The sequence below is a fragment of the Somniosus microcephalus genome, chromosome 24, assembly GCF_052327205.1.
Source record: "Somniosus microcephalus isolate GS21.2 chromosome 24, FLI_Smic_1.0, whole genome shotgun sequence".
NCBI lineage: Eukaryota > Metazoa > Chordata > Chondrichthyes > Squaliformes > Somniosidae > Somniosus > Somniosus microcephalus.
The window spans coordinates 1,174,428-1,192,164 of NC_141010.1; the positions used below are offsets into that span (position 1 = coordinate 1,174,428).

General features: G+C 50.9%; 1 protein-coding gene across 4 annotated transcripts in view; it reads right to left on the reverse strand.

The window, feature by feature from the left end:
- The window catches only part of plekhh3 (pleckstrin homology, MyTH4 and FERM domain containing H3), a 60,323-nt gene extending 52,227 nt beyond the window's left edge, over positions 1 to 8,096 (reverse strand). For 2 of the 4 annotated variants that reach the window (XM_085966046.1, XM_085966048.1), the window contains exons 1-2: positions 7,716 to 8,096; positions 4,683 to 4,735 (exon numbers count right to left, since the gene is read on the reverse strand). In XM_085966046.1, coding sequence (XP_085822172.1) covers positions 4,683 to 4,735; positions 7,716 to 7,841 — 179 coding nt within the window. In that variant the 5' untranslated portion in view covers positions 7,842 to 8,096. The remainder of the gene's footprint in view (positions 1 to 4,682; positions 4,736 to 7,715) is intronic. The other 2 variants (XM_085966045.1, XM_085966047.1) reach the window with 2 other exon arrangements.
- Between the last annotated feature and the right edge of the window lie 9,641 nt (positions 8,097 to 17,737).

Sequence of the window (17,737 nt, forward strand, 5' to 3'; positions counted from 1 at the left end):
TGTGTTGTCTGACTGGTGCCAGGGTTAAGCATATCTCCTCGCGGCTGGAGAAGAATCTGGAGTGGAGAGGGAGGATCCAGTTGTCGTGGTCCACATAGGAACCAACGACATAGGTAGAACTATAAATGAGGTTTTGCTGAGAGAGTTTGAGGAGGTAGGGTCCAAATTAAAATGCAGAACCTCAAAGGTAATAATCTCTGGATTGTTACCTGAGCCACACGATAATTGGCATAGGGACAAACAGATTAGAGAGTTAAATGCGTGGCTCAAAGAGTGGTGTGGGAGGAAAGGGATTCAATTCATGGGGCATTGGCACCAATACTGGGGAAAGAGGGAATTGTTTCATTGGGACGGGCTCCACTTAAACCAGGCTGGGACCAGCATCCTGGCGAATCGAATAACTAGGGCTTTAGATAGGGCTTTAAACTAAAAAGGAGGGGGAATTTAGAAATCTAAAGTGAAAAGTCAAGGCAATGGAGCAGTGTAGCAATTCGGGTAAAGATAAGAAGAGTGTGACAGGAAGGGACAGAGAGTTTAACGATAAAAATGCATCAGCGAATAAGGTGAAAGCAGGGAATAATAGTAAAAGGTTAAAATAATGGTCTTTATCTGAATGCACAAAGCATTTGTAACAAGATAAACAAATTAGTGACACAAATAGTGATAAATGGGTTTGATCTAATAGCCATTACAGAGACATGGTTGCAAGGTGACCAAGGTTGGGAACTGAATATTCCAGGGTAGTTGACATTTTGAAAATGGAATGGTAAAGGTGGTGGGGGTAGCCCTGATAATAAAGGATGACATAAGGACAGTAGTGAGAAAGGATCTTGGCTCAAGGTCAGGAAGTAGAATCAGTATTGGTGGAGATAACAAATAATAATGGCAGAAAACATTGGTAGGAGTTGTTTATAGGCCTCCTAACTGTAGCTATACCATTGGACAGAGTATTAATCAAGAAATAATAGGAGCTTGTAATAAAGGTAATGCAATAATCTTAGGAAACTTTAATCTTCATATAGACTGAGCAAATCAAATTGGCAAAGGTAGTCTGGAAGACGAGTTCTTGGACTGCATTGAGACAGATTCCTAGAACAATACATCATTGAACCAACCAGGGAACAGGCTATTTTAGATCTTCTATTGTGTAATGAGACACGGTTAATTAGTTACCTCATAGTAAAGGATCCGCTGGGGAAGAGTGATCATAATATGATAGAGTTTCACGTTGAGTTGGAGAGTGACATACTTAAGTCCAAAAATAGAGCCTTAAATTTAAATAAAGCCAATTACATAGGTATGAGGGGCGAGTTGGCTAAGGTAGATTGGGAAATTAGATTAAAAGGTACGATGGTAGATAAGCAGTGGCAAACATTTAAAGAAATATTCCAAAATTCTCAATGAATATATATTCTATTGATAAATAAAAAACTCCACAGTGATCCATTCATGGCTAACTAAAGAAGTTAAGAATAGTATTAGATTTTTAAAAAGGCTTATAATGTTGCAAAGAATAGTAGTAAGCCTGAGGATTGGGAAGGCTTTAGAAACCAGCAAAAGGATGACCAAAAAATTGATAAAAAGTGAGAAAATAGAATATGGAGTGAACTAGCAAGAAATATAAAAACAGATTGTAAGAGCTTCTACAGGTATGTAAAATGGAAGGGAGTAGCAAAAGTAAGCGTTGGTCCCTTAGAGGCTGAGACAGGAGAGGTTATAATGGGGAATAAGGAAATGGCAGAGATTTAAACAAACATTTTTTATTTGTCTTCACAGTAGAAGACACAAAAAGCCTACCAAAAATAGTGGGGAACCAAGGGGCTAATAAGAGTGAGGAGCTTAAAGTAATTAATATCAGTAGAGAAAAAGTACTTGAGAAACTAATGGGACTAAAAGCTGACAAATCCCCTGGACCTGACGGCCTACATCCTATGGTTCTAAAAGAGATGGCTGCAGAGATAGTGGATGCATTGGGTGTGATCTTCCAAAATTCCATAGGTTCTAGAATGGTCCCAGTGGATTGGAAGGTCGCAAATGTAACCCCGCTATTCAAGAAAGGAGGGGGAAAGAAACCAGGGAACTACAGGCCAGTTAGCCTGACATCAGTCATCAGGAAAATGCTGGAATCCATTATTAAGGAAGTGGTAACAAGGCACTTAGAAAATTATATTATAATTAGGCAGAGTCAACATGGGTTTATGAAAGGGAAATCTTTTAACGCTAATTAAATTGACTGTTGTACTGGTCAGTATTCTATCGCTAGTTATACTGTGCATTACTGGCTTTTTAAAATTCATTCCTGGGATGTGGGTGTCCCTGGTAAGGCCAGCATTTATTGCCCATCCCTAATTGCCCTTGAGAAGGTGGTGGTGAGCCGCCTTCTTGAACCGCTGTAGTCTGTGTGGTGAAGGTGCTCCCACAGTGCTGTTAGGGAGGGAGTTCCAGGGTTTTGACCCAGCGATGATGAAGGATCAGCGATATACTTCTAAGTCAGGATGATGTGTGACTTGGACTGGAACTTGGAGGTGATGGTGTTCTCATGCGCCTGCTGGCCTTGTCCTTCTAGGTGGAAGAGGGCACGGGTTTGGGAGGTGCTGCCGAAGAAGCCTTGGCGAGTTGCTGCAGTGCATCTTGTAGATGGTACACACTGCAGACACGGTACGCCGGTGGTGGAGGAAGTGAATGTTTAAGGTGGTAGATGGGGTACCAATCAAACGGGCTGCTTTGTCCTGGATGGTGTTGAGCTTCTTGAGTGTTTTTGCAGCTGCACTCATCCAGGCAAGTGGAGAGTATTCTATCACACTCCTTACTTGTGCCTTGTAGATGGTGGAAAGGCTTTGAGGAGTCAGGAGGTGAGACACTCGCCGCAGAATACCCAGCCTCTGACCTGCTCTTGTTGCCACAGTATTTATGTGGCTGGTCCAGTTAAGTTTCTGGTCAATGGTGACCCCCAGGATGTTGATGGTGGGGGATTCGGCAATAGTAATGCCGTTGATGTCAAGGGGAGGTGTTTAGACTCTCACTTGTTGGAGACAGTCATTGCCTGGCACTTGTGTGACACGAATGTTACCTGCCACTTATCAGCCCAAGCCTGAAAGTGTAATGTATCCAAGCTTGCTGATGATACAAAGCTAGATGGGAAAGTAAGCTGTAAGGAGGATGCAAAGAGGCTGCAGAGAGATTTGGACAGGTTAATTGAATGGACAATAAGGTGGCAGATGGAGTATAATTTGGGGAAATGTGAGGTTATTCACTTTCGTAGGAAGAATAGAAAAACAGAATATTTTTTAAGTGTTGAAATCTATTAAATGTTGGTGTTCCGAGAGAGTTGGGTGTCTTAGTGCAAGAAACACAGAAAGCTAGCATGCAGGTACAGCAAGCAATAAGGAAGGCAAATGGCATGTTGGCCTTTATTGCAGGGGGTTGGAGTATAAGAGTGAGGAAGTCTTGCTCCAATTGTACAGGGCCTTGGAGAGACCACACCTGGAGTACTGGGCACAGTTTTGGTCTCCTTATCTAAGGAAGGATATACTTGCCTTGGAGGCGGTGCAACGAAGGTTCACTAGATTGATTCCTGGGATGAGAGGGTTGTCCTATGAGGAGAGATTGTGTAGAGTGGGCCGATACTCTCTGGAGTTTAGAAGAATAAGAGGTGATCTCATTGAAACGTATAAGATTCTGAGGGGGATTGACAGGGTAGATGCTGAGAGGCTGTTTCCCCTGGCTGGAGTGTCTAGAACTAGGGGGCATAGTCTCAGGATAAGCGGTCGGCCATTTAAGACTGAGATGAGGAGGAATTTCTTCAATCAGAGGGTTGTGAATCTTTGGAATCCTCTGCCCCAGAGGGCTGTGAATGCTGAGTTATTGAGTATATTCAAGGCTGAGATAGATAGAATTTTGGACTCTAGGGGAATCAAGGGATATGGGAATTGGACGGGAAAGTGGAGTTGAGGATGAAGATCAACCATGATCTTATTAAATGGTGGAGCAGGCTTGAGGGATCATATGCCCTACTCCCTGCTTCTAATTCTTATGTTCTTAAACATTCACTCCCTCCACTACCGGCGAACCATGGCTACAGTGTGTACCAGCTACAAGATGCACTGCAGCAACTTGCCAAGGCTTCTTCGACAGCACCTCCCAAACCCGCGACCTCTACCACCTAGAAGGACAAGGGCAGCAGGCGCATGGGAACACCACCACCTCCAAGGTCCCCTCCAAGTCACACACCATCCTGACTTGGAAATATATCGGCCGTTCCTTCATCATCGCTGGGTCAAAATCCTGGAACTCCCTCCCTAACAGCGCTGTGGGAGCACCTTCACCACACGGACTGCAGCGGTTCAAGAAGGCGGCTCACCGCCACCTTCTCAAGGGCAACTAGGGATGGGCAATAAATGCTGGCCATGCCAGTGATGCCCACATCCCATAAACAAATTTTAAAAAGCCAGTAATCCACAGTATAACTAGCAATAGAATGCTGACCAGTAACGCAGGCAATTTAAATGGCAATAGAATACTGACTGGTAACATATACAATGTAACTAGTGATAGAATACTGACCAGTAACACAGTCAGTGCAGAGACTCCTGACTCCGGTTCCACACCCAGTGCAGTGATTCTGACTCGGGGCAACTCCCCGTTAAATCTTATTAGCAGCACGATTAGGAGACATGTCTTACCTGTCTGGGGTGTTGGGGGCTGCTGGCTGAGCCAGGCTCAGATCTGAGGATGCCTGTATCAGAAAAAAAACATTAAGCATCAGGAAAAAGGCCGGCAAGCAAGACTCCGCTGTATGCTCCATCTCACAGTACAGGAGCTGGGAACATGGGATACAGGAGCTGGGAACATGGGATACAGGAGCTGGGAACATGGGATACAGGAGCTGGGAACATGGGATACAGGAGCTGGGAACATGAGATACAGGAGCTGGGAACATGGGATACAGGAGCTGGGAACATGGGATACAGGAGCTGGGAACATGGGATACAGGAGCTGGGAACATGGGATACAGGAGCTGGGAACATGGGATACAGGAGCTGGGAACATGGGATACAGGAGCTGGGAACTTGGGATACAGGAGCTGGGAACATGGGATACAGGAGCTGGGAACTTGGGATACAGGAGCTGGGAACTTGGGATACAGGAGCTGGGAACATGGGATACAGGAGCTGGGAACATGGGATACAGGAGCTGGGAACTTGAGATACAGGAGCTGGGAACATGGGATACAGGAGCTGGGAACATGGGATACAGGAGCTGGGAACATGGGATACAGGAGCTGGGAACTTGAGATACAGGAGCTGGGAACATGGGATACAGGAGCTGGGAACATGAGATACAGGAGCTGGGAACATGGGATACAGGAGCTGGGAACATGGGATACAGGAGCTGGGAACATGGGATACAGGAGCTGGGAACATGAGATACAGGAGCTGGGAACATGGGATACAGGAGCTGGGAACATGGGATACAGGAGCTGGGAACATGGGATACAGGAGCTGGGAACATGGGATACAGGAGCTGGGAACATGGGATACAGGAGCTGGGAACATGGGATACAGGAGCTGGGAACTTGAGATACAGGAGCTGGGAACATGGGATACAGGAGCTGGGAACATGAGATACAGGAGCTGGGAACATGGGATACAGGAGCTGAGAACATGGGATACAGGAGCTGGGAACATGGGGTACAGGAGCTGAGAACATGGGATACAGGAGCTGGGAACATGGGGTACAGGAGCTGGGAACATGGGATACAGGAGCTGGGAACATGAGATACAGGAGCTGAGAACATGGGATACAGGAGCTGGGAACATGGGGTACAGGAGCTGGGAACATGGGATACAGGAGTTGGGAACATGGGATACAGGAGCTGGGAACATGGGATACAGGAGCTGGGAAATATACCTGTGAGCCCAAATCTTCACATTCCTCTCATTCTTTAATGCCCCACTGTCCTATTCCCTGAGGAGATGGGGTGCTGAATCACAGGAATCACTGAAAATCATCTGATCCACACAACTCCACCCGCTCCAGAGACACACAGGAGCGCACTGGATTAGTGAGAGTCACTCGCAGTCCCAAGTGGCCCAAGCTGGAGTGCTGACCCCAACCTCTGTGTTGTGACCTGTCAGGGTGACGTTATAGGGATATTAGGGATAGGTCGGAGATAGGATCCCAATCCGGGTGTAAGAAGTCCATCTCCTGGTTCCCAATCCCAGTATACAGAACCCAATTCCGTATCTGAGTCTTGCTTTAGGAATTCCAGCTCCTGGGTACAATCCTGGTGTAAGGAAGTTGCTCCAGGATTAGGGTGCTGGTATAAGGAGCTTAGCTCCTGGATTTGAGTCTGTATATATTCCAGGTCCTGGTTACTTTTTGTTATCAGTGGGAGGCTCTGCCATTCCTGCTCCGTGGATTAAGGGAACCTGTTCACATTGCTGTGGAGTGGAGTTGTTGATTGAACTCTGGACAAGCTTTTAAAATCAATGCCTACATGAAAAGTTTGTTTTCTTAATAACAGCAGTGTGTTGGGTTACGCTATTTACTGATCAGTGGCTCCCGCTCCCAGATCACTCGCGTCACTGTGTTAATGAGAGACCGAACATTCCCACAGATTCTGCTGCTTTCACATCACTGACTGGGGAATCGGGAAACAGGAATTCTCCGACCCCAAGCGGGGCTGGGACTTTGCAAAGAACAGAAAGATCCCAATTGTTGAAAAATCTGTGCTCGTCCCCCTGGACCCCCAGTCCTGACCCCTAACCTGTCCCCTAACCCTCGATCCTGACTCTCCCCGGTGACAGGAGGTCAGGATTCCAGCCTCTTTGAGGGTTAATCTGAAATATTTAATTTTATTTGAAAGGATGTTGGGAGGACAAAGGGTTAAAATAGCTCCAGCTCGCCCCAAAACCCCAGGATCCCCTCCGCCACCCATCACCCACTGCAGCCTCACCCCCGGACCCCGAAACTCCCCCGGACCCCGATTCCGCACCCCCCCCCCGCCCCCGCTCCTGCCCCCCAATCCCAGTCCCCCGCTCCCACCACCCCCGATCCTACCCCCCCCCCCGCTCCTGCCCCCCAATCCCGGTCCCCCGCTCCTGCCCCCCAATCCCGGTCCCCTGCTCCTGCCCCCCAATCCCGGTCCCCCGCTCCTGCCCCCCAATCCCAGTCCCCCGCTCCCACCACCCCCGATCCTACCCCGCCCCCCCCCGCTCCTGCCCCCCAATCCCGGTCCCCCGCTCCTGCCCCCCAATCCCGGTCCCCCGCTCCTGCCCCCCAATCCCGGTCCCCCGCTCCTGCCCCCCAATCCCGGTCCCCCGCTCCTGCCCCCCAATCCCGGTCCCCCGCTCCTGCCCCCCAATCCCGGTCCCCCGCTCCTACCACCCCCGATCCTACCCCACCCCCCCACCGCTCCTGCCCCCCAATCCCGGTCCCCCGCTCCTGCCCCGCCCAATCCCGGTCCCCCGATCCTACCACCCCCGATCCTACCCCACCCCCCCACCGCTCCTGCCCCGCCCAATCCCGGTCCCCCGATCCTACCACCCCCGATTCTGCCCCCCGATCCTACCACCCCCCCATCCTGCCCCCCGATCCTACCACCCCCGATCCTGCCCCCCCGCCGATCCTACCCCCGCGATCCTGCCCCGCAATCCTACCCCTACCCTCACACCCACTGCAAGCTGCTTCCGATGCCCTTGGGCCTCACTCACTGTTTGGACTTGTTCTTTCTGCAGTTCCTGTAGCTCTTCTGCTTTTTCAGCCTCCCCATAATCTCGGCCCAGCAAACTGAAGCCTTGTCGGCAGCACAGCAGCAAACACAACCCTCGCAAAGGCATCAGGATTCAGGCCTCGCTCTCCAGCAGCTCCACACATCAGGGGCTTCTGGTCTCAAAGGCTCACTCTGTTTGGTCCTTCAGTGGAAACCAGACTCTGACTGAGTGGCCTGTGCGTGTGAGCAAAGTCCTCACTAAAACTGCAACCCAATCTCTTGTAGTTAACTCCTTCCTGGTGCCAGAAATAAGTGAGAGGGAGAGAGCGCGGGAGAGAACACAGCTCCCCCAGCCAATCATTCCAACTGCTGCAAAACCTTCGGATCGCAGTCGTTCACTCCAGCCTGGCTGAGCTGCGTCACCAAGCAACGGCCAATAGGCAGAGTCAAGCTAATGAGCCAAGCAGCTCCCTGCCTGATTGCATCATGTGGCCAGTGGCTGTGGGCCAGATGTGGGGGAGAAGCACTGGCTGTGTGCCAGATGTGAGGGAGAAGCACTGGCTGTGTGCCAGATGTGAGGGGAGGAGCACAGCTGCACCAACATTTCGTCCAGAAGGAAATTTGAACGTTTTTAACCCTTGAACAATTCCTGTCAGATTTTTTAAATAGTTCAAAATGTGGCAGAATTGCTCATTTATTTTCAACATTTGGAACCCAACTAAAATGTTTTTGACCGTAGATCCCTGAATTGCTTTCTCTTTATGTCCCCCGGCAGAAGGTGCTGTCTGTCAGGAAACATCTCTTGGGCTGGTCTAGGCCTCAGGCTTCACTGAGATACTCTAGGCCCAGGCTTCACTGAGATACTCTGGGCCCAGGCTTCACCGAAATACTCTGGGCCCAGGCTTCACTCAGATACTCTGGGCCCAGGCTTAACCGAGATATTCTGGGCCCAGGCTTCACCGAAATACTCTGGGCCCAGGCTTCACTGAAATACTCTGGGCCCAGGCTTCACCGAAATACTCTGGGCCCAGGCTTCACCGAGATATTCTGGGCCCAGGCTTCACCGAAATACTCTGGGCCCAGGCTTCACTGAAATACTCTGGGCCCAGGCTTCACCGAGATACTCTGGGCCCAGGCTTCACTGAAATACTCTGGGCCCAGGCTTCACCGAGATACTCTGGGCCCAGGCTTCACCGAAATACTCTGGGCCCAGGCTTCACCAAGATATTCTGGGCCCAGGCTTCACCGAAATACTCTGGGCCCAGGCTTCACTGAAATACTCTGGGCCCAGGCTTCACCGAAATACTCTGGGCCCATGCTTCACCGAGATATTCTGGGCCCAGGCTTCACCGAAATACTCTGGGCCCAGGCTTCACCAAGATATTCTGGGTCCAGGCTTCACCGAAATACTCTGGGCCCAGGCTTCACTGAAATACTCTGGGCCCAGACTTCACTGAAATACTCTGGGCCCAGACTTCACTGAAATACTCTGGGCCCAGGCTTCACCGAGATACTCTAGGCCTCGGGCTTCACCGAGATACTCATAGAGCTATACAGCACAGGAAGAGGCCCTTTGGCCCATCGTGTCCGCGCCGGCCATCAAGCCCTGTCTAATCTAATCCCATTTTCCAGCATTTGGTCCGTAGCCTTGTATGCTATGGCATTTCAAGTGCTCATCCAAATGCTTCTTGAATGTTGTGAGGGTTCCTGCCTCTACCACCCTTTCAGGCAGTGAGTTCCAGATTCCAACCACCCTCTGGGTGAAAAAGTTTTTCCTCAAATCCCCTCTAAACCTCCTGCCCCTTACCTTGAAACTATGCCCCCTGGTTATTGACCCCTCTACTAAGGGAAAAAGTTCCTTTCTATCTACCCTATCTATGCCCCTCATAATTTTGTACACCTCAATCATGTCCCCCCTCAGCCTTCTCTGCTCCAAGGAAAACAACCCCAGCCTGTCCAGTCATTCTTCATAGCTGAAGCGCTGCAGCCCAGGTAACATCCTGGTGAATCTCCTCTGCACCCTCTCCAAAGCAATCACATCCTTCCTATAGTGTGGAACCAGCGTTTTGTACAGCTCCATCATAACCTCCCTGCTCTTATATTCTATGCCTCAGCTAATGAAGGCAAGTATCCCATATGCCTTTTTAACCACCTTATCTACCTGTTCCGCTGCCTTCAGGGATCTATGTACATGCACACCAAGGTCCCTCTGACCCTCTGTCTTTCCTAGGGTCTTACCATTCATTGTGTATTCCCTTGCCTTGTTAGTCCCTCCAAAATGCATCACCTCACACTTTTCAGGGTTAAATTCCATTTGCCACTGTTCCGCCCATCTGACCAACCCATCTATATCGTCCTGCAGACTGAGGCTACCCTCCTTGCTATTTACCACCCCACCAATTTTCGTGTCATCTGCGAACTTACTGATCATACCTTTTACATTCACATCCAAATCATTAATGTAGACCACAAACAGCCCCCCTTTTTTTCCTAATCCATTCTCGTATATCCCTTGACATCCAAGGTTCCCTGGGCTTGTTGGTCCCACCCTTGACCTTTACGGGAACATGTTGCCATTGTACTCTCTCAATTTCCTTTCTGAAAGACTCCCATTGCTCCGATGTGGATTTTCCTCCAAGTAGCTGATCCCAGTCCACTTTGGCCAGATCCTGCCTTATCATATTAAAATCGGCCTTCCCCCAATTTAGAACTTTTATTTCCGGTCCATCCCTGTCCTTTTCCATGACTACCTTAAATCTCACCGAATTATGGTCACTGTCACCAAAGTGCTCACCTACTAACACTTCTACCACTTGTCCGGCCACATTCCCTAGAATTAGGTCCAGTACCGCCCCCTCTCTTGTAGGACTTTCTACATGCTGGCTCAAAAAGCACTCCTGGATGCACTTTAAGAATTCTGCACCCTCTAAGCCTTTCACACTCTGACTATCCCAGTTAATACTGGGGAAGTTGAAATCCCCCACTATTATTACCCTATTATTTGCACATTCCTCTGAGATTTGCCTACATATCTGTTCCTCTATCTCCCCCTGACTGTTTTGGGGCCTATAGTACACTCCCAGCAAAGTGCTTGCCCCCTTTTTGTTTTTAAGTTCTACTCATATGGCCTCATTAGAGGAACCTGTTAATATATCATCCCTCCTTACAGCAGTAATTGACTCCTTAATTAATATTGCGACACCCCCTCCTCTCTTACCCCCCCCCCGCCCTGTCTCGCCTGAAGATGCTATACCCCGGAATATTGAGCTGCCAGTCTTGCCCCTCCCTCAACCATGTCTCCATGATAGCAACAATATCATACGCCCATGTGTTCATCAACACCTTCAGTTCATCCACCTTATTCGCAAGACTCCTTGCATTAAAATAAATGCCATCCAGCCTTGCCCTACTCCCTTGTGCCGTTACGTATTTGCTCTGCCTTCCAAGCTGACTTGTTTTTTCCTCTATATTTGGCTGTGCATCACCCTCTATTATAGCTCCACTCTGTATCCCATCCCCCTGCCAAGTTAGTTTAAACCCCCCCCAACAGGCTAGCAAACCTCCCCACAAGGATATTTGTCCCGTTCTGGTTCAGGTGCAACCCGTCCGACTTGTACAAGTCCCACCTTCCCCAGAAGCAGACCCAGTGATCCAGGAAACTAAAGCCCTCCCTCCTGCACCAACTCTTTAGCCACGCATTCATCTGCTCTATCCTCCTATTCCTATACTCACTCTGGGCCCAGGCTTCACCGAAATACTCTGGGCCCAGGCTTCACCGAAATACGCTGGGCCTGGGCTTCACCGAGGTACTCTGGACCCAGGTTTCACTGATATACTCTGGGCCCAGGCTTCACCGAGATACTCTAGGCCTCGGGCATCACCGAGATGCTCTGACCCCAGGATTCACGGAGATACTCTGGGCCGCAGGCTTCACGGAGAAACTCTGGACCCAGGCTTCACCGAGATACTCTGGGCCCGGGCTTCACGGAGAAACTCTGGGCCCAGGCTTCACCGAGATACTCTGGGCCGCAGGCTTCACCGAGATACTCTGGACCCAGGCTTCACCGAGAAACTCTGGGCCCGGGCTTCACCGAGATACTCTGGGCCCAGGCTTCACCGAGATACGCTGGGCCTGGGCTTCACCGAGATACTCTGGGCCTGGGCTTCACCGAGATACTCTAGGCCCAGGCTTCACCAAGATACTCTGGGCCGCAGGCTTCACGGAGAAACTCTGGACCCAGGCTTCACCGAGATACTCTGGGCCCGGGCTTCACGGAGAAACTCTGGGCCCAGGCTTCACCGAGATACGCTGGGCCCGGGCTTCACCGAGATACTCTGGACCCAGGCTTCACCGAGATACTCTGGACACGGGTGTAATGATCAGTAACCTGTCATTCCGGAATGGTACACTAGGTGGTGCTCTATGTATATAAGAGTGGGCTACCCACGATGTACCAGGCTACCCACAAGGCAGCAGTCAAGATGGATGCCTCTACAGATACTGTACCTAGTCCACATGTGCTCAATAAAGTGTCTAGCAAAAGCTGTTCTTAATAAAAACGACTAGTTATTAATGAACATAACATGGTACCAGGATTGGTAAGATCTGCTGAATATTGTGCAATGCGACATGGAGAATTTGAAGCCACCAGAGCGTTTGAAACTCACAGGAAATATCGACTACAATTGGCAGACTTTTAAACAACAATTCGAACTCTACATTGCTGCCATCGGGTACGGTACGAAGCCAGACGCAAGGAAAATAGCGTTGCTGCTCACGGTTGCAGGCCCACAGGCGATAGAGGTATTTAATACATTTGTATTTAATCCAGAGAACAGAGAAAAATTAGACGATGTGCTAAAGAAGTTTGATACACATTGTTCTCCCAAAAAGAATGAAACCTATGAGAGGTACATCTTCCGTTCTCAGACACAGCAGCAAAATGAGACTTTTGATAGCTTTATGACTGATCTGAAACTGAAAGCACAGACATGTAATTTCTCTGAGCTGAAAGCATCCATGATTCGTGACCAGATTGTGTTTGGTATTCATGATAAAAAAGTCAGGGAACATCTGTTGAGAGAAACCGAACTAACATTGGAAATTGCTGTGAAAATATGCCAAGCCAGCGAGCTAGCTCGAAAGCACGCGAAGACTTTCAGTGAAATCAATAATGATGCGATTGTAATGAGTGATAATGCTGCTGTCGGTGCTGTGTCCTACAAGGGGAAGAAACGTGGGCAGAACAGAAATGAAAAGCAATCGGAGGATGAAATTTTAAATTGTAAACGCTGTGGTTACAAACACCAGTTAAGACAATGCCCAGCGTTTGGAAAAATGTGCACAAAGTGTAATGGAAAGAATCACTTTGCCAAACAATGCTTTTCAAAAGTAAAAACAAAGAAAGGGCAACGAGTTAATGTGATTGAGGACACTGATTTAAGTGAGACATGTTTTGTAGGAATGGTGTCATGTGACAATATCAAAAAGGATACAGAAAATGTGCAGCCTTCAGGAATTAACAATGCTGAACATAAAGTTAATGCAGTAAAAGAGGACAAATGGATGATCCCACTGCAGGTAAATGGAGCATTAGTTACATTGAAACTAGACACTGGGGCAAAAGCAAACTTAATCAGTATGAGTGACATTAACAATATGAAAGAAAAGCCCAAAATACAGAAAAAGTCAGTACTACTGAAGAGCTATAATGGACAGAAAATAGCTTAGGTGTATGCAGACTTAAAGTGACAGTCAAAGACAAAGTGCATCATCTCATGTTTTCTGTTGTGGCTGAAGGACTTGATTCACTACTGGGTGACAAAGCTTGTGAGGACTAAGAACTGGTCAAGAGAGTCTACCGTATAAACTGTGCCATAAGCAGACCAGATGACTCGGTGGATTCTGTAGTGAATAATTTCCAGGATGTGTTCAAAGGATTTGGAGTTCTACCATTCACTTACAAGATCCAGCTAAAGGAGGATGCTCAGCCAGTGGTACATGCTCCACGAAGAGTTCCAGCACCCCTGCGTGACTGGCTCAAGAATGAACTGGACAGAATGACCACACTAAGGCCTAGAAATTCAGTTGCTTGCGCCAGCCGGTAGCGCCTTAGGAGGAGGAGATGTTGGGCGCTAGGCGGCTAGCGGCCGGGCGCAGCGTGATCTGCGCCTCTCCCCAACTTCACTCACGATTTAGCGGCGGCGCAAAGTCTTTGCGCGCGCTCAGCTGCGCGCGCAGATCGTGACGTCATTTCCTCGTGCAACGCCCTTTGTGCGCCCCAAACCGGAAATTCAGTCGTGACGCCCTATTGTGTGCCTGGCGCCCCTAGTGACTGGTAGAGGGGAACGGTTCTCAGTCGAAGCGGGGCGCGGGGGGCGCAAATTAAAGGGCACACCTCCTGCAGTAGAAAAGGCTGCTATTTCGCAGCACTCCTTCTTTTTGAGTGACGGATCTTTGCAGAGAGACCAAGGTAGAGAGCTTTCTGCTTTGGCTCAACACTCGGACAGGTACTTGTGGCTTCAGGCCACAGCTTTCCACTTGTCTTTGCCTTCAGTGACATATCATTGTTTGCTAACATATAATGGGGGCTGCAATGGGTGCAAACGCTGGCCTTCTCCATTGCATCCAAAGGGCTCACAGACGCCGTGAGAGAGTGGCGGTCCTGGCTAGACGGAGAGGGGGCAACAGGCGTCGGGAAAGGAGGCCTTACCCACCCAGGGTATACCACCAGCAGTTCTCCTATCTGAACATGTCTGACGAGCAGTGTGTTCGGAGGCTGCGATTCCGAAGGGAGGTGGTCACTGAGATCTGCCACCTGCTTGGCAGTGATCTGCAGCCACATCTGAGGAGCAGGACGTCTCTGTCGGTGGCAGTGAAGGTGATGGTGGCTCTCAACTTCTATGCCACCGGCTTCTTCCAATCCGCTACTGGGGACATTGCCAACATCTCCCAGTTTGCCGTGCATTGCTGCATCCGCCAGGTGACCAATGCCCTTTTCAAAAGGAGACGTCAGTTCATCTCCTTCTCCATGGCCCTTGTCAAACAGCAACAGCGTGCAATGGGCTTTGCAGCATTCGCGGGCTTCCCCATGGTGCAGGGCGCCATTGACTGCATGCATGTGGCTTTGCGGGCACCTCTGGAGAATGCCGAGGATTACCGCAACCGGAAGGGCTACCATTCGCTCAACATTCAGCTGGTGTGTGACCACAGGCAGCTCATCCTAGCTGTCAATGCCCGCTTTCCAGGCAGCAGCCACGATGCCTTCATCCTGCGCCAGACTTCTGTGGCAGACATGTTCCAGGCCCAGCCTCACCCACAAGGATGGCTTCTCGGGGACAAAGGCTATCCTTTGTGTACCTGGCTGATGACCCCGCTCCGTGCGCCCAGCACCCCTGCTGAAGAGGGATACAATGACAGCCATCAAGCGACCAGGAACATCATTGAGCAAACAATCGGCGTCCTGAAGCAACGGTTCCGCTGTCTGGATCGTCCGGTGGAGCCCTACAATATTCCCCGGAGCGAGTCTCCCATTTCGCGGTCGTGTGCTGCATATGCTGCACAACCTGGCTATCCGCAGGACTCAGCCACTGCCACCAGAGATTGGAGGACCACCTGAGGAGGAGGAGGAGGAGGACCAGCACAGGAGGGAGGCAGAAAGTGCAAGGGCCGCCCGTCGCCGGCTTATTGAATGTCGGTTCTAGGCCCCCTCTCAGGGAATGGCTTGTGCCAATGTCACCAGATGAATGTAGCCGCTCCACAAGCCCTCAGCCGAGCAGGGCAACCAGGACTTGCAAAAAAAAGCATGCACAGTGCGATTTAAGAACATTAATTTATTGCAAACCTCTGCCCTTCCCACATTACAACCTCATGGAGAGAAGCCCCCTCCAAAAACACAAAACTAACAGTCTCGGCCTTACAAAACAAAGAAAGACACCAGTCTCGGCTTTACAAAAACAAAGAAAGACACCAGTCTCGGCCTTACAAAAACACAACTACACCAGTCTCGGCCTTACAAAAACACAAAGCATTGGTGCAGACCTTCTACTTTTTGCCCTGCGAGGGCGATGCCTTTCGCATCCGTGACTGGCCCCTGCCCGCCCTGCAGCTCCTCCTCAATGGGACCCCAGTGGCTGCAGCAAGGCTGGGGGAAGGCTGCTGTGGGTCAGATGGTGAGACGGCAGATGCCCTTGGGGGTCGGCCTGCACCAGCTCTGGCCCTGGAGGGTCCGGCTGCTGACTGCTCCAACTCTGCTTGGGCGGCAGCAGTCTGTCCAGCGGCTCGTGGCAGCTGCAATGGCGGAGTGGCAGTGTCGGCTGCAGGAATGGTGCCAACCTGACAGATCGCAGGTACTCCCTGGTCGCCTGATACATTGGCACTCACACGGGCCAGCACTGCAGCATGCGCAGCAAACAGCTGAAGAACAGACTGCTGGGCTGCTGCTGCGCGGCGAGTGCCCTGGCGATGCCTGGCCGATCCAGCGAGGGTGGCAGCAGTTAGTGCCCGTGTGGCCCTGGTCTGTGTCCGCATGACACCAGCCAGTGAATGAATGGCACGACTGAGTACTTGGCTCGAAGCCGCCTGTGCTGCCGCGAAGTCCTGCAGACTCCTGGCCTGTGCTGCACTGAATTGTTGCAGACTCCTGGCCTGTGCTGCACTGAATTGTTGCAGACTCCTGGCCTGTGCTGCTCCAAATTCCTGCACACTCCTTGACAGAGACTCAATGGAGTCAGGCATCCTTGCCACTGCAGCCATGAGCTCAGTGTGCCTACGCTCAGCCTAGACGGCCATTTCCTCCAGGAGCCGGACCTCCTCTGCGCTCACCGTCGCAGGACTGGAGGCCGCACTCACCCTCTGGGGAGAAGTCTGCCGAGCTTCCCCACCCCTCCCGCGTTGCTGCAGGCCGCTGGGCCCCGGAGCTTCACTCTCCTCCGACCCTTCCCCCCGGCTCCCCTCCAGGGAAGACGTGTCCCCTTCATCGCCATGGGCTGGCGCGGCTGAAGGTGGCACTGATGGGCCGGCTTCCTCTTCCTCCTCTTCGAATTCAGATTCGCTGACAGTGGCAGCTTGAGGGCCCGCCTCCTCACCTGGCGATTCACCATCTGAAAGCAGGGAGGCACAAGAGTAGCTTTAGAGTGAGGACAGGGCGGCAGCGAGGGAGGCATGAGTGCTGCCATGCACTGCATTGGTCGGACAGTGGCAAAGGATGCTGATCTGAGGCGCAAGTGGAAAGAGAGAGGTCAAAAAGGTGATGCCCTTACCATTGGTGCCCAGAACAGGGTCGGCATCTCCACTGGCGACGGGGCCAATCAGCCGGCCTGCCATAATGCGCTCCACACGCTGGTCGAGGTCGGAGAGCTCTTTGACGTCAGGACGGCCTCCCCCGGTCTCACGTAGCTTCCTCCGGTTGTGCGCCACCTTGGCCTGCAAGAGAAAGGACGGCCTCTAAGTACAGTGTGAAGCCCTGATCTTGTCTGCACTGCCTCCCATGGTGGACTGGCCCTGACAGTGTGAAGCCCTGATCTTGTCTGCAATGCCTCCCATGGTGGACTGGCCCTGACAGTGTGAAGCCCTGATCTTGTCTGCAATGCCTCCCATGGTGGACTGGCCCTGACAGTGTGAAGCCCTGATCTTGTCTGCAATGCCTCCCATGGTCGAATATCTTGTACAGTGTGTAAAGTGCTGAATGTGCAAGTGATTTTCATGACAGTCCCATAGCTGCTGGATGAGGGCTGGCCATTAGGGCTTTCAGGTCCCTTTGCCCATAAACTGAGGTGCACATGCAGGGATGAGGAGGACACTGGAAAGGGTACTCACCCTGACAACCTGAGTGAGGTCGTTGAACTTTTTCCGGCATTGCACAGGAGTCCTGGCAACCACGCTGTTGGAAGTCACCCTGTTTGAGACCTCCCTCCAGGCTTTCCGGTAGGCGCTGGGCAGCGGCCTCCTGCCACCTTCTGGGAACAGAACATGGCGCCTGCGCTCCACTCCGCCAACCAGCACCCTCAGGTCACCGTCGCTGA